The 17303-nt window shown below is 36.3% G+C and overlaps 3 protein-coding genes across 3 annotated transcripts in view; all 3 read left to right on the forward strand.

The window, feature by feature from the left end:
- Positions 1-17303, forward strand: part of LOC103959480 (probable disease resistance protein At4g27220) — a 98974-nt gene that overhangs the window by 44386 nt on the left and 37285 nt on the right. The window lies entirely within an intron of this gene.
- On the forward strand, positions 6792-15990 carry LOC125469268 (disease resistance protein At4g27190-like). Its single transcript, XM_048566389.1, has 5 exons — positions 6792-9431; positions 13358-13726; positions 13838-14488; positions 14668-15481; positions 15666-15990. Exons 1-4 carry the CDS (start codon positions 6792-6794, stop codon positions 15451-15453), a joined length of 4446 nt encoding a protein of 1481 aa, XP_048422346.1. The 3' UTR covers positions 15454-15481; positions 15666-15990.
- LOC125469269 lies at positions 10845-11785 on the forward strand. The gene is made up of 2 exons (XM_048566390.1): positions 10845-11177; positions 11289-11785. Exons 1-2 carry the CDS (start codon positions 10881-10883, stop codon positions 11643-11645), a joined length of 654 nt encoding a protein of 217 aa, XP_048422347.1. The 5' UTR covers positions 10845-10880; the 3' UTR covers positions 11646-11785.

A 17303-nucleotide genomic window follows, 5' to 3' on the forward strand; every position in this document is an offset into this window, starting at 1 on the left:
TTACATTACTACCAAAGACAAAATCAGTACTTTTCATTATATATGTCTCTAAGCTACATATTAATAGAACTTTGTTTGCCAACCAAAAATTAATAAAATTACTAGTATACCCTAGTGTACATAATTAATATTAGATTAGAAGAAAAAAATATAGAGGCATTAAAGTAATTCACACAAACAAATTTTTTTTTTCCTCACCACAAATAACCAAAGTTTTTTTTTTTTTGGTCAAACAATAGATTTTGTTATATTAGCCACCGACGGGATTTGAACTCACGCCGTCATGCAAGGACTCAACAATCAACACCTTTCCACCATTGTGGTAAAAGGTCACTTGCTAATATACATAGTTTTACTCCTACACTTTTTCTCTCCAACTCCCTACTTTCCCCCTTTTTAATTTTAATTTCAGTTCTTTTTTCTTAACCAAATTCCAATTCTTTTTTAAAATTGTACTTTTATCTTGTATATATGAATACTAGACACGTTTGCAATATTTTATTAAAAATTTATTATAAAATTAAACTAACTCATGCATTATGTAATTATAAAAATGAAAAATTGCAAGTGGCCCTTTACCATAGTGGTGGAAAGATGTTGTGCCCTTGCATGACGGCCTGAGTTTAATTCTCGACGGTTAAAAAACGCAAAATTGTATTTATCTTTTGAGCCTCATGTATTTTTCGTTTGCAATACTATTTTCCAAATATCATTTAGAGAAGGGTAATTCTCACTCTACTACCTTGAAGTATCATGGTTTTCAAACTCTCATACATAAGTTTTTTCATCTTAGTCTTGTACCTAAAGTCCGAATTTTGTGACATTTTCATATTTTCGTTAATCTGGCTGTCCAAACGTTCATTAAAGCGTAATGTGGTACCTATGTGGACGATGACTGTGTAGTGACTTGTTGTTGTGGCCTACGTGGATGATGATTGTGCAGATTTTTTTTTTTTTTTGGCTAATGCAAAATAAAAATTAAAAATTAAAACATTGGGATGTGGAATCGACGGAGCCCCAAAGTCTCATCCTTCTCCCTCTTCAGAAATCGGACTGTGAAGTCTAATTTGAGACCAAAGGAGACTGAAATTTTAACACTTTTCTTTGATGAAAGTGTGAAATAAAGGAGGCAAAATTTAAAACCAAAGTTTGTGGAATTTGGAGGGTTTCGTTGAGAATTTGAGTCCAAATTGGATTGTGGGAACTGAAAACCAGAAGCCTATTGGGGATTTGAAATGGAGTTTTTAGAGTCTTGATAGTCTTTGGGTTGTGCTAGGATAGAACCAAACTAATTGGAAACCAACTCAAGCCAACTCACAGGAAATATATCAAATGAAATGCAAGAATAAAAATAGAAAAGACATCAAGATTTAACGAGTTTCCTCAATAATCAATGTAACTAGAGTACATCATTGCAGTAGTAGGAGCTCACCAATAACCTACTATCAATCAAATAAGAGTGTTTATAAACTGTTTGACAATCTCACAACCCAAAACCCCAATTAGCTATTACACACCAAAGAAACAAAGAGAGAAGGAAATATAGTGAATAATTTCTTCTCTATACAAAGCTCAAAGCTATTACAACAACAACTGCTTTGATGGATGATTGCTAACCAAAGAGGACAGCAGCTGCAAGTGGCTCTTTACCACAGTGGTGGAAAGGTGTTGCGCCTTGCATGACGGCGTGGGTTCAAACTTTGCCGGTGGCTAATCTAAGATCTAACTTACTAACATTATAGCTCGACTCAAAAAAAAAAAAAAGTAAAAAAAAACCAGAAGAGGGGAGTAGCTCGCTTTTCTTCTCCAATAATGGTGTTGTCGGCTCCTCATAATTTTCCTCACTTTTTTTTTTTTTTTGGCTGATTTCAAAAGGTAGCAGTTGTTGCTAATTAAAACCCTAGCCACCTCACGTGGCTAGCACATGGGCCAATAAAAAAATGCCCTTTTAGTGGGTTGTTTGGCTTACAACTAAAGGCCCACAATAATTTTGTTACATATTCAACAATCTCTACCACCAAATTCTGAAAGTGCCATGATGAGTCAAACCAATCAACATATAACCACTCCCGAAAGCTAGCAAGAGAATAACTCATGCTGAGCCAAATGCTCCAAAACTCTTATTGCTTAACACCATCTTTATATAGGCAGAATGTGAGCCAAGTTCAAACAATGAACAAACCTGGCTACACCAACAATCTTCGTTAACATATCAGGGGGGTTGTCTTTAGTTGGAATCTTCTGGAGAATGATCTTCCCTTTACCAACGACTTCAAGCCAAAGTTGTAATGCACATCTATGTGCTTAGTCTTCGCATGATGAACCTGATACTTAGCAAAATAAATGGCATTCTGACTATCACAATGCACCTCCACCTACTTCTGATCAACCCCCAAGTCTCTAATATGTCCATGTATTCAAATGGCCTCCTATATAGTTTCAACAACTACCATATATTCAGCTTCTGTAGTAGACAAAACAATAGATGATTGTAATAGACCTCCAACAAACTGCCCTTTAGTCATAGTAAACACATAGCATGTAGTAGACTTTCTTATATCCAAGTCACCTGCATAATCAGAATCAAAATAACCAACTGCAAAGTTGCCAATACATCCTTCTCAAAGTATAAACCAACATCTCGAGTACCATAGAGATACCTCAATATCCACTTAGCTGCATGCCAATGCTTTTTACCAAAATTATGCATATATCGATTCGCCATACCAACTGCATGAGCAATGTCCTGTCTAGAGCATACCATTGCATACATCAAACTACTAACCAAATTTGCATATGCTATATTTTTCATTTGTAGCTTCTCTTTATCAGTTTTAGGACATTGTAAAGAACTCAATTTAAAATGAGGAGCCAAAGGAGTACTAACCGGTGTGGTTGAATCATGAACTCCAAATTTCCAAATCAACTTCTCAAGGTATTGCTTTTGATCCAAGCACACCAAACTTTTTGCTCTATCTCTAGTGATCTCCATGACAAGGATCTTCTTCGCTTCACCAAGATCCTTCATCTCGAACTCATTCTTCATTACCTTCTTCAATTTCTCAATCTCCTCGACATTCTTTTAGGCAATCAACATATTATCAACATATATTAACAAACAAATGAAAGACTCTTCTTGCAACTTCTTGAAGTACACACAATGATCATATTGACTTCTAGAATAATTTTGTTCTCTCTTAAATTTATCTGACCTCAAATACCATTGTCTTGGAGACTGCTTCAAGCCATAAAGTGATTTCTTCAACTTGCAAAACAAATTCTCCTTCCTTTCACTTTGTACCCATCCAGTTAAAAACATATAGATCTCTTCATGCAAATCACCATGTAGGAAAGCCGTCTTTACATCAAGTTGCACAAGCTCAAGATCATATTGTGTAACAAGAGCTAACATAATAGGAATTGAAGAGTGCTTCACAACCAGAGAAAAGATTTCATTGTAGTTAATCCCTTCCTTTTGTGCATACCCTTTAGCAATTAGTCTTGTTTTGGATCTCACATTGCTTTTCTTATCAATACCTTCCTTCTTGCCATACACTCATTTGCAACTGATAACTTTCTTACCCTTGGGCAATTTAGCTAATTCCTAAGTCTTGTTTTTCAAGAGAGAATTCATCTTGTCACCCATGGCATTGCATCACTTCTTCTTTTCTTCACTCTCAATGGCTTCCTCAAAATTGGATGGAATCTCATCAGTGCTAATGGGAAGAGCAAAAGCAACATAATCACTATACCGAGTTGGCTTGTTAATATTTCTCCTTCCTTTGTTCTTGGCAATAGACTCTTGAGGTGAAACTTGCTCTTCATCTTGAAAAGAGCATTCAACTTCAACATCTTCAACATCCTTTTGACCTCCTACTTCTTCACTTGTAGTGGCTTTAACATCAGCGGAATAGGATATGAAGTACTAGAGGCAACTTTCTCAAGCTCCACCTGTTGGACATCTTTCACATTCTTCTCAGCGTCTCTAAGCATACTTTCTTTGTCAAATGTCACATCTCTATTGATTACAAGTTTCTTCATGGATAGGCATCATAACCTGTAATCTTTGACACCATTACTAAAACCAAGAAAGATATTCTTTTTGGCTCTAGGATCAATTATTTTCAGTTACATGAAAAGGTGAACCAAAAATATGAATATAACCATAGTTAGAGGATGTTTTCCAATCCATAGCTCCATTGGTATTTTACCCTGAACAACACTTGAGGGTAACCATGATGTGACATGCATAAGTAACTATCTTTGCCCAAAACGACTTGCTCAAACCTGACTGAGACAACATACATCTAACCTTCTCAAGCAAGGTTTGATTTAATCTTTCTGTAACTCCATTTTGCTGTGGAGTTCCCCTGACACTGAAATGCCTCACAATCTCTTCCTTTTTGCAAACTTTAAGGAAATGAACAGATATTTGTTCTCCACCATTATTTGATCTCAAAATCTTAATTTTCCCCCCAGTCTGGTTCTCAACCTTTTTCTTCCAACCTAAGAAAAATTCTCAACACCTCATTTTTGTGCTTCATAGTGTAGACCTAAGACCTTCTAGAATAATCATCAAAGGTCATGAACCAATGTCTAGGGAGTCTTTGTAGGACCCTAAATATTTGAATGCACATAATCAAGAATGTCCTTTGTCTGATGTACTACAGTACCGAATCTCATTCTAGTTTGCTTCCTCAAGACACAATGCTAACATAAATCAAGCTTACAAGTTGAGAAAAGCTTGAGCCTTTCTTGCTCTTCCGCACCTCTGTTCATCGAACTTGTCATCTCCTGAATAAATCAGTTGTCCTTTTCTTTTCCTTGTTATGTTTCCATTTCCTTTTCCCTAACCGAAAATGGCTTAAAGTTCATTTATCGACAACATTAGAAGAGAAAAACACAAAAACTCTTCAATTATCTGCACGCCACTTTAGACATTAAACACACATTGATTAATTTTTTCATTTGACAATGTCTTCTCTTGTACCTTTGGTCTACTTGAGGCTAATTACCGCAATGTTCCCTTCTTTAATTATCCACTGTTCTCATTCTGGGACAATACTTAGGTACTGAATAGTCAGTACCCAAAATAATAGCCACATGAAGTGGCCCAATGAGAACAAAACATTTGTTACAATTTTAATTTATAAACGTGTAACCAAACACAATATTAACCTCACATCCAAACATCCCCTTTCTTTCTCAACGCCTGGCTCTTCAAGCCTCACTACTCGCTTTTTGCCATGGTTTGAGCACTAGAAACCTTGTCTTCTCCAACGGTTCCGATAACCTTGTCTCTTCCATCGGTGCCACCCACTTCTCCTCCAAACTTTCTCTGTCGACGACCCCGCCCCAAAATCCTCATATTCTTTATCGTGGAAGCCATGGCAGCACTCCGTCGTCGTCGGACTTCTCCGTCATGGAATTCACAGCAATATAGAAGCCCAAATTCCCCCAAATAATTTCAACCTCCTTCGTGATTTTTCTTCTAAATGAAATTTCCTTCATAAGGTTAATTAGTAAGATGGATATGATCTGTCATGGGTTGTGAAATTTGGGGGTGGAGCAGCCATGACTTCGGGAGAAAGGGGAGGGAGGTGGTTGATGGAGGTATGGCAGCACTACTCTCGTCATAACCACCATCTCCACCAACATTGCCATTATCTTATACATTACAAAGATATTACTATCAAACAAAATACTATCACGTTTTAATATTTTCTTTATAAAAAAAATCATTATTAAATTAATCTAACATATACATTATCTAATTATAAAAATGTAAAATTGTATTTGTCTTTGAGAACCCAATACGCGGACTTGCTTATGTGGTTCTTTCAACACACAACCAAACACCTTTTAAACAAACAACCAAACAGCTCCTTTGTTCCTCCCTGTAACTTTTTCACCCTTTTTCCTCCATCTCCCTTCGTCTAGGACCAATCACAATGGCTGCCATTATCATACTTGTAAATAAATAAAAAATTGAATTCTCTTCAAGATGAACAAAATCAGACACTCTGCAGCCCCCTAGCTCTGCTCGACCTTTCAGAGCGAGGTTATCTCTGTTCCTAACCTCGCGTTGCTCGAGCTCACGGCTGCCTGGATTTCGCAATTGATGGCCTCAGATTTCTTTCGTAAACTAGAGCTCGTCATGAGCCTCTGGAACTCGTCGAGCCTTGGCAGAGTTAACTCGCTCAGCTCCTGAGAATCGGGGGTCAACTCCATCATACCATCTAAATCAGTAGCTCTGTGGTACAAACTTCAATTGGTGGTCTTCAACGAACAAATTGTTCTATATTTCGTGAAATTCAGATATGGGGGGCTTTGAGTGTGCAGATACGGTGTTTGTTAAAATGTCTCAGTGAAATTCAAAGCAGATTATATATGTTTTTCATAGTTTTTAAGATTTGAAAACAGTTGCTAAATTCCGTGCCAAGCAAGTTTTTTTAGTATAATAATTGTATGTGAAAACTTGTTCATGGTCTCGACTTCTACTTTGCAAGTGTGGAATAACCTTCTTTTTGCTTTTACTATGCAGATTTCTCCAAAAGCAAAAAAAAAAAACCACAAGATTTGCATACTGCTCTGTTTTTTCTTGAAGCATAGCCTTGATCATGAGCTAAGGTATGACCTATTGTTTGATTTTTTTTATTTTTTTTAATTTCATCTGCTTTGAAAATAAAGGATTCCTTTCTCGTATCTTGAATTTTTTATTTATTTTGGATTCGTATATATTCAACAGATCGGAGAAGCAGACGAATTGGTAAGTTGAAGGTGCCGTGGCGATGGAGATACTCACTGCAATTATTCCTACAATAATTGACTACACAATTAGACCAGTTGCACGCCAAGTGGGTTATATCATTTTCTACAAATGCAACCTTGAAGATCTAAAGAGTGCACGGGAGAAATTTGATGCTGTCAAACAAAGGATGAAGCATAAGGTTGAAGACGTCGAAAGAAAAGTTAATCAAAAAGTGGATGCTGATGTCCGGAACTGGCAGACAGAAGCAGATGAGATCTCTCGAGAGGCAGATGCATTATTGGATGATGTAGGCCCTGCAAAGACAAAGTGTCTCTATATATGTCCTAACCTGATATCCTATCATCAGCTCAGCAGAAAATCAACTAAATTGGTGAGAAAGATTGAAGAACATGAAAATAAAAAAGAGTTTCCCAGTATTTCTTACAATGTTGCCGTGGAAGACATATCTGCCATAGCCTCCGACGAGTACATGGCCTTCGAATCAAGGACTTCAATGGTGAAGGAAATCATTACGGAACTGAAAAAACCTGATATCAACAAGATTGGTGTGTACGGATTACGGGGCGTTGGGAAGACAACACTTGCCAAAGAGGTTTACAGAGAAGCTGTGAAAGAGAAGTTATTTGATGATGTGGTTATAATACTAAATGTCAAAGAAAAAAAAGACAACGAAGAAATTCAAAAAGAAATTGCTGAAAAGTTTGATAAGGACGTTGATGAATCTCTGAAAATAGGAACAAGGGCGAATCTCCTATGGGCCAAGATAAAAGATAGGAAGACTCTTATCATTTTAGATGATGTTTTGGGAATAATTGACTTCGAGGCTGTGGGACTTGTTGGTGTGCCGACTTGTAATTTATTGTTGTTAACATCTGGAGATCAAACAGTTCTCTCTGGGATGGGCATGCAAAAGTGTTTCCAACTTGGCATTTTAAGTGAAGAAGAAACTTGGAGGTTGTTTGAGAAGATGGCAGGTGACGTGGTTAAAGACAACCGTATACGGAAAGTAGCAACCCAACTAGCAAGAAGATGTGGAGGTTTGCCGGTTTTAGTTGTTACAGTTGCAAGGGCTTTAAGAGAAGATAGTTGTTTAGAGGTATGGAAAGATGCCTTGAGGCGCTTCAAAAGCTTTGACAAGGACGGACCAGCAGAAAAAGCAAAATTGGCTATAGAGTGGAGTTACAATCGGTTGAAGGGTGATGAGCTTAGGCCATTATTCTTGCTATGTGGAGTTATTGCAGGGGGGAGCTGTAGTATTTCTCTCAGTGACTTGTTCAAGTATAGTATGGGTTTGGGTTTGATAAAAAATGTTGATACAGTGGAAGATGCACGGAATTCATTGCATGCACTGGCTGCAAAACTAAAAAATTCTTGCCTATTGCTGGATAGTTACAACGATAATATTGTTAGAATGCACGAGCTTGTTCGAGATGTTGCTATCTGGGTTGCATGTGATGATAATAAGGTCTTTTCAAAAGCATATGGAGATGAGGTGAAAGAATGGCCCGCTGAGGATTTATTTAAGAAGTACACTATGATCTCCTTAATATCTTGCAAAATCCCCAGACTTCCTGAAGTACCTTGGGAATGCCCAGAATTAAAATTGTTGGTCTTGGAGAATGATGATATTGGCGACACCGAGGAAATCCCAAGCAAATTTTTTGACGGGATGAAAGAACTCAAAGTGTTGGATGTCAGCGGAATCCGTATTCCGTCGCTACCTCCGTCTCTTCTATCCCTAAAGCATCTCCAGACATTGTGTTTAGATCGGTGCGAGTTGGTAGACATAACTCTTGTTGGACAGCTAACAAACTTGAAAATTCTTAGCCTCCTAAAGTCCAAGATTAAAGAGTTGCCCAAAGAAATAGGGCAATTGACTCGGCTACAATTATTGGATTTGACCGGTTGCTCTGAACTTGTTCTGATCTTGCCTGGCGTTATATCAAGCTTGACAAAACTAGAAGACTTGAGGGTGGGACTAAAAAGCTTCAAGCGATGGGAGGGTGAAGGTCCCACTAGCGGAGGCAGTAATGCTACTATTTCGGAGCTGAAGCACTTGGCTGAACTAACTGCATTAGACATACATGTTCCAGATGCTAACCTTCTTCCGGCCAACTTGTTCTCCGATAAGTTAGAAAGATACACCATACTTATTGGTAATTGTTGGGAGTATCCTAACACGTACGAAACCTCCTCTAACATGCTAAAACTCAAGCTCACCAGGAAAAATCAATTCGACCGAGGTATAAAGTTGCTGGTAAAGAGATGTGAGCAATTGTACTTGGATGGGAAGGAGAGTGGGAATATTATTTCCTTTCTATTTGACAGTGATGCTGTGAAACAACTGAAGTGTCTCCATGTCCAAAACAACAACGAAGTTACATATGTCATTAACTCCATCGATTGGAGTTACTCTCAGAATGCCTTCCCCAACCTAGAATCTCTATGTCTTGAAGATCTTGTGAGGTTGGAAAGTGTATGTTATGGGCAACTCGAAGATGAGCCATTTCAAAAGTTAAAATCTTTGACACTGTGGAATCTACCAAAACTTATTGGTTTCTCTTCCAATTACAAGAAATTAACGACTGACACAGAAGCCGACGAAATCGTGTTGGAGGATGAAATTGGTGGACCACCTAAACTTTTCAATAATGAGAAGGTACTTTCTCTGCTATTTCGATCATATAATTCTTTCGTTTTTTTCAATAAGTCAAAACCATTTAAATGATTTATTAAGTTATCAGATTTTGATAACCCACAGTTTTTTATTTTTATTTTTTATTTTTAGGATTTGATAACTCATGATATTCAACTTGATATTAAAATAAAGGAAAAAAAATAAAAACAGCAGAGCGTAGCTCAGCGTACTGGGTACCTTTCCCATTCCCCTTCCTTCCCAACGCCACCATTCCCTCACGGACCACCACCTCTTAAAGCACAGCGGCAGCATCTCCCTTGATGACGTCATCGAGATCGCCAAGGTTATGAGGAACAGATCCATGGCCGGAGGAGCTCGCGGGAACGGTGAAGGAGATTCTCGGAACCTGCGATACGCTGGGCTGCACGGTGAACGGCAAGGACCCCAAGGATTTGCAATAGGAGATCGTCGATTGTGACGTCGAGATCATTCTCGACCGACAAGGGTGTAAATTCAACGAATTTTGCACCAAAAGGGATTTATTCTTCAATCTTCCCAAATTTAGTAGTCCCCTATTGTTCGAAGGAGCAATTAAATTGAAGGGCGAGGCTTTTGGGTTTTGATTTATGGATTTAAAGTGTGAAGGAGATGCAATTGATATTGCTGCTGTGGTGTTTCGGGAAGTGAGAGAGAGAGGAAGAGGACGAGCGGCTTCGTTTTCTTAACTTTTGCTTTTATTTTTATTTAATTTTATTGGGAGTTGATAGAGTTATGTTAGGGTTAAGTCTGTGGACACTGTCAAGTATTGAGACGTGTCATAAAAGAGAGTTTTTTTTTTAGTTGATATTTAGATATTAAGGAGAGAGAGTTCGATTAAGCCATACAATAGCAGTTTAATTTACTATCGAATTCGCAATCTACGAGATTCAACCTAAGACCTCTTACTCCCAAGTGAAGAGGAATACCGTCAAACCATAGTATTGAATGACATAAAAAGACACTAACTTTAATTGTAGAAAATTTGAACCCATCTCTAATTATTAGGATAATTCACCGCTCGCAGATCTTTCATAATAACGTGCGTTTGGTATCAATTTAAATAAAATAGGTTTGTTTTTTTTTTTTTTTTGTCGAAAATAAAATAGTTTAAATTTGAAATTAAATTGACATATCATTGACCCTTTATTTCTTTTTTCTTTTTTCAGATAGTTTTTACTCTAATTTGTTCTTTGTGAATTAATGAAAGTACAAGGACTACATCCGTCTAGTAGCATGGTAGCTTACTTTTTAAATATATGATATTTACTTTATATCTACGCATTTTGAATATATACGGCTAACAACAATGTAAATTGTAATTTCCTAATATAAACATGAATTTTGTTATGTGCGATGCAGGTTATGATGCCCAACTTAACAACTTTGATTGTGCATCAATGTGATAGTTTAATATTCTTGTTTTCAAGTTCTATGGCTAAATGTCTTAGACAACTCAAAATCCTCAAGATATCCAATTGTCAAATCATGGAAGAGATAGTGGGAAATGAGGAGAATACAAATGACATGTTTGATAAGCTATGCCATCTAGAGCTACAACATCTTCCAAACCTCGTTAGATTCAGCTCAGGAAGTTACATTAAATTTCCGTCTTTGGGGTATTTAGATCTAGACGATTGTACTAAACTGGAGACGTTCAACTTTGATGCTAAGAGTGAAAATATTACAACCAACAAAGAAGAAAGAGATATTGAGCTCTTTGATGAAAAGGTGAGTTATAACGTCACTTCTTTTCTTTATGCTTTTATTTCCAACTTATGCATGCATCCCACTCTTGTGAAGAAAGGTTTGTTCACAAGTTCTAAAATGAATATGTGACAGGTAGGATTTCCTAGCTTGGAGATCTTGTGCATATGGGACTTACCTAAGTTGAAGACAATATTCCACAACCAACTTCATTCAGATTCTTTTGGCAAGCTCAAAATTATGGATGTTCGTAGATGCCACAGTTTGATTAATATCTTTGGGCCAAGTATCATGGGAAGATTGAATGCTCTAGAGAGATTACAAATAGAGCAGTGCCAGTCACTACAAGTGGTATATGACTCATCATCTACCACTCAGTTGAGCGGTTTTGTTACAGATGCCGACGAAATCGTTTTGAAGGAAGAAGTTGGTGGACCACCGAGACTTTTCAGTAATGGAGAGGTACTTTCTCTGTTATTTTTCTCCAAGTAGTTTTCTTCTTCGAATTTTGAATTTCTTTTTAAGATTTATTTTGATAACCCACGGTTTTTTTTAAGATTCCTCTTTAAGATATAAGATTTATTTTTTCAATGAGCCAAAACCATTTAAATGATATATTTAAGATATCAGGTTTTGATAACCCACGGTATTCAACTATTGATATATATATATATATATATTTTTTTTTTTTTTTTTTTCTTTTAATATGCGATATTATCTATATTAAAAAGATGAAAAAGTCGACTAAGTCTCATCATGAATTAGTAATAATGTAAATTAAATTCGTTTTTGATGAAAATTGAAATTAAGACTTCTCATTTGCCAATAAGAAAGAATATCAGTATACTATAGTACTAAATAACAACTATTTGTAATAAACTAACAAATTCAAATCTTCTGCATCCATTTATGCATACTTTCTTACAATTTTGCCATCTGTCCATTCACTCAACGAAACCTAACGGCGTTAACTCCCAATAAAATAAAAAAATCGGAGCGTAGCCCAGTGTACTGGTATCTCTCCCATTCCCCTTCCTTCCCAACGCCACCAGTCACCGCCCCCTCCTCACGGACCTCCACCTCTTCAAGTACAGCGGCAGCATCTCCCTTGATGACGTCATCTAGATCGGCAAGGTTATGAGGATCAGATCCATAGCCGAAGGAGCTCACGGGAACGGTGAAGGAGATTCGTGGAACCTGCGACTCGGTGGGCTGCACGGTCGACGGCAAGGACCCCAAGGATTTGCAATAGGATATCGTCGATGGTGACGTCGAGATCTCTCTCGATCGACAAGGGTTCAACGAATTTTGCACCAAAAAGGATTTATTCTTCAATCTTCCAAAATTTGGTCGTCCGTTATAGTTTGAAGGGCGAGGCTTTTGGGTTTGATTGATATTGCTGCTGTTGTGTTTGATTGATATTGCTGCTGTTGTGTTTGCTGTTGTGTTTGATTGATATTGCTGCTGTTGTGTTTGGGGAAGTGAGAGAGGAGGATGGGCGGCTTCTTTTTCTGAACTTTTGCTAGAGTTAGGTTAAGATTAAGTTTGTGGACTAGTGTCAAGTACTGAGACGTGTCATAAAGAGATCACACTTTATTGTATTTTTTATTTTTTTTGTCAAAAGACCACACTTATTTTAAGTACAAAAAATTTGAACCCGACTAATTCATCACTTACCATAAAGATCTTTCACAATAATGTGTTTTTAGGTATCAATTTAAAAATAAAATAGGTTTTTGTTTTGTCGAAAACAAAAAGGTTTAAATTTAAAATTGAATTGACATAATTTTGGCCCTATATATATATATATATATATATATATATATATATATATATTTTTTTTTTCAGATAGTTTTTTTACTCCAATTTGTTCTTTGCTAATTAATGAAGGCACAAGGACATACATCTGTCTAGTAGCCTAGTGGCTTACTTTTTAAATGTATGACATTTACTATGTTGAAGGAAACTAATGAAAAAAGTTTGAAAACTTTGAATTTTAACGATAAAAACAAAATAAAGAGTAAAATGAATAGTACCATAATTGACTTTTTAGTGTAAAAATATGATTTTTCGTTAAAATGATCAGTACTAGTAGTTTTTCGTTAAAATTCTCTTATATCTACGCATTTAGAATATATACAGCTAACGACAATGTAAATTGTAATTTCCTAATATAAACATGAATTTTGTTATGTGCGATGCAGGTTATGATGCCCAACTTAACAACTTTGACTGTGCATCAATGTGATAGTTTAAGATTCTTGTTTTCAAGTTCTATGGCTAAATGTCTTAGACAACTCAAAATCCTCAAGATATCCAATTGTCAAATCATGGAAGAGATAGTGGGAAATGAGGAGAATACAGATGACATGTTTGATAAGCTACACCGTCTAGAGCTACAACATCTTCCAAACCTCGTTAGATTCAGCTCAGGAAGTTACATTAAATTTCCGTCTTTGGGGTATTTAGATCTAGACGATTGTACTAAACTGGAGACATTCATCTTTGATGCTAAGAGTGAAAATATTACAACCAACAAAGAAGAAAGAGATATTGAGCTCTTTGATGAAAAGGTGAGTTATAACGTCACTTCTTTTCTTTATGCTTTTATTTCCAACTTATGCATGCGTCCCACTCTTGTGAAGAAAGGTTTGTTCACAAGTTCTAAAATGAATATGTGACAGGTAGGATTTCCTAGCTTGGAGATCTTGTGCATATGGGACTTACCTAAGTTGAAGACAATATTCCACAACCAACTTCATTCAGATTCTTTTGGCAAGCTCAAAATTATGGATGTTCGTAGATGCCACAGTTTGATTAATATCTTTGGGCCAAGTATCATGGGAAGATTGAATGCTCTAGAGAGATTACAAATAGAGCAGTGCCAGTCACTACAAGTGGTATATGACTCATCATCTACCACTCAGTTGAATGGTTTTGAGTGCCCAAATCTAAATTCAGTTTGGATAGACTCATGTGAGAGTTTGAAAAATGTATTTCTCGCCTCAGTGGCCAAAGATCTTAAGCAACTAAATGAGTTCAGGGTCAAGAATTGTGGTTTAATGGAGGAAATTGTTGTGAAGGAAGAAGGACCACAAATGGCATACGAGGAGTTCGAGTTCCCTAAAGTAACAACTATGATATTTGATAATATGCCCCAACTTCGGAGTTTCTATCCAGGACTGCATGTTTCTAATTGGCCATCACTCAACAAATTGAAGTTCATTAAATGTGGTGGTGTGGAGATTTTTGCTGCTGAATTTTCAACATATCAAGACAAGTTTAAGTTGAGCCACCCAATGCCAAAGGAACAACCTTTCTTTTTAATTGAGAAGGTAACCATACTTGTACACAACTTTTTTGATATTCGAAATTTTATGTAATTTTTACATACTAGTTAAACATGCACCATCAAGTAAATACATTTATTATGTTTTTAATATTAAAGTTATTATGCGTTGTCCAGTTTTTCAAAATATTTTAAAGCATGCTCTTATCGTTGATTATATTTCAGGGTAAGTCATTCCTCAACTTGGAAGTGTTGGTATTGAACGAGAACATGGAGATTTGGTATGAACCGTATGGTCCACTCCCGACAGAGTTTTTGAGCAAATTAAAGACAATTTGTTTTGCTACTTCACATCCCAAGTCAGATGTTTTCTTTGAGAATTTACAGAATATTGAAATGCTTGTTGTGCTCTCTGCTCCTTGGAAAGAATTATTTGTCCACGACCACCAAGGAAGTAGTAGAGGGGAAACACATGAAGTTGAGACCCTCCCACGTGTAAAGGTTTTGCAGCTCAAAGAATTGCCGGAGCTGATTCATCTAGGAATGGAAAACTCCCAACCAGGGGGCCCTGTTTTTCCAAACTTGGAAGTTCTATTTTTGGAAAAATGTGGCAGATTAGAGAATCTAGCTTCAACTTTGATACCCTTTCGGAATCTAAGCTTTTTGGTCATACAGAGTTGTCACGGACTGCAATACTTAATACCTTATTCCGTGGCTAAGAATTTGCAGCAACTCATGAGGTTGGAAGTTGTGTCCTGTCAAAGAATGGTAGAAATAGTAGCGAGCAAGGAAGATGATCCAGAAAATGAGATTACTTTCAGTTGCTTGCAATGTTTGAAGCTTTCTGGTCTACCAAGTTTGCAAGGCTTTTGCAGGGGAAATTGCATTTTCAAAGTCCCATCCTTCAAAACTTTGTTTGTCGAGGACTGCCAGCTGATCGACTTAAAGATTTCTTCTGATGGGTTACTCCAAAGTGATCCAAGACCAGGAAGACTACAAATAGCTAAGTGATTCAGAGGAGAATGATCGTGATCAAACTGTAAGTACTTCATTCACTAATTAAACAACTATTAATTTCACTCTCCAATTTTTCAGCTTTTTCTGAACCTTGAACCGTAAAATTTAGAAGTCTGATTTATTCATCTTATTCATAGTTGTTCAATCAGATTTCATACTGAACAATTTATGTGTTTATTTCGTCAACGAAATATATATTTCTACAGGAGCAGCTGATGATTGCAGATTCAAATGTAGATGTTACAATTGCAGGACTCTCTGCCAAAAAGGAATCCTCATCTTTTGCCTAGCGTGTTAAGGTTTTCCGATTGTGTGCAATTGCGTGTTTGTTCGTTATTTTCCTCTTCCTTTTGTTTTTCCTTTTCAAGGAAGAAATATTAGCCTGGAGAGCAGACTGGAAGGCACTCTGATTTTCCTTGTTACTTGCTCTAACTATTCTCTGTGCAATTTGAGAAGGCACTGAATCATATTCCACGACATGTTATGCTTGTATTGACTTGTGTGTTTCGTCGTAATAGTGTGATTTGTATTTGGAGCTTTATTCGCTATATTTTAGGTTTTGGTGTTTGGAAAATAATGCTTGTGTGATTTCTGTAAACATTGATGCATTTGAAGTGGTGAAGAATTATAAATATTGCATATGTTAGAATAATGGACTAAATCAGAAATGCGCATATAATTCGATTCAATTCATTTCAAATAAGAACCAAACTAGAACTGCACATAAAAAGCATACTAAATTTACCAAATTTGAACAATTTTAAAAATCAATTATTTTTGTTACAAATATTCCATTCGATTCATTTCAACCGAGTGGAATGGTGTTCTAGAATTCATACAACCAACCTCACTTAATAGAAAAAGGCTTTCTTGTTCTTCTTGTTGTTGTTGGTAAACAATTTCTGGAGATATAGTAAAACTGAGGTGCTAAGTTTTAGTATTGCAAAGTTGGGAAAAAGAACCATTTAGGAAGCTTCGGTCTTATTGTGAGGTTTTCTTCATGAAGAATTAAGGTACCATATTGTTAGAGAAACTATTAATTTAAATCATATTTTATAAATTATATTATGTGATTATTGATAATTGAATTATTACTTAAGTGTTAATTAACATAACATACATCTTATTACTTACGTTTGTGAAGTTGAAGTTCGTAGACTTTAAATCAAGGAGAATGCTAGCGGGACTCACACCAAAAGGGGGTCCAGCCGGACTTGCCCAGCACGTGTATTTGACTGTAATTGTTAGTGCTCCTTCAGTTCCACTGTTAATATAACTTAAGAAAATAGTAATTTAAAATTAGAAAACTTCATTTTAATCCTTAAAAAAGATAAGTTTTAGACTATAATCTTGTGTAAGATTAAAATCTAATTTTAGTCCCTAGTACATTTAATCATATCATTTATTAGTTATATTTTGATGTTTTATTTATCTTTTTATTTTTGTTTTAATGTATTAATTACATTTAAATTTAATTTTTATTTCATTCATCATAATATATTTTAATGTCTACATTTAGGCAACTAATTTTTTTATAATATATATTCTGATAATAATTTTGTATGTTCTTCATTTAGGTACATTAATACATTTGAATATTTCGATATATCCATCGGTACAAACATATAGGTACATTGATTCAATATAATGCATTCTGTCACATCCCGGCCCGGGGCGGATCACTTCCTGGGCCCGCTCCACCACCGTAGCACGATATTGTCCGCTTTGGGCTTACCATTCCCTCACGGTTTTGTTTTTGGGAACTCACAAGCAACTTCCCAGTGGGTCACCCGAAGCCAGTAAGCTCCCAAAAGGCCTCGTGCTAGGTAGGGATGAGAATATAC

The sequence above is a fragment of a genome, unplaced genomic scaffold (assembly GCF_019419815.1).
Source record: "Pyrus x bretschneideri cultivar Hongxiangsu unplaced genomic scaffold, Pyrus_bretschneideri_v1 Contig41, whole genome shotgun sequence".
Taxonomy (NCBI): domain Eukaryota; kingdom Viridiplantae; phylum Streptophyta; class Magnoliopsida; order Rosales; family Rosaceae; genus Pyrus; species Pyrus x bretschneideri.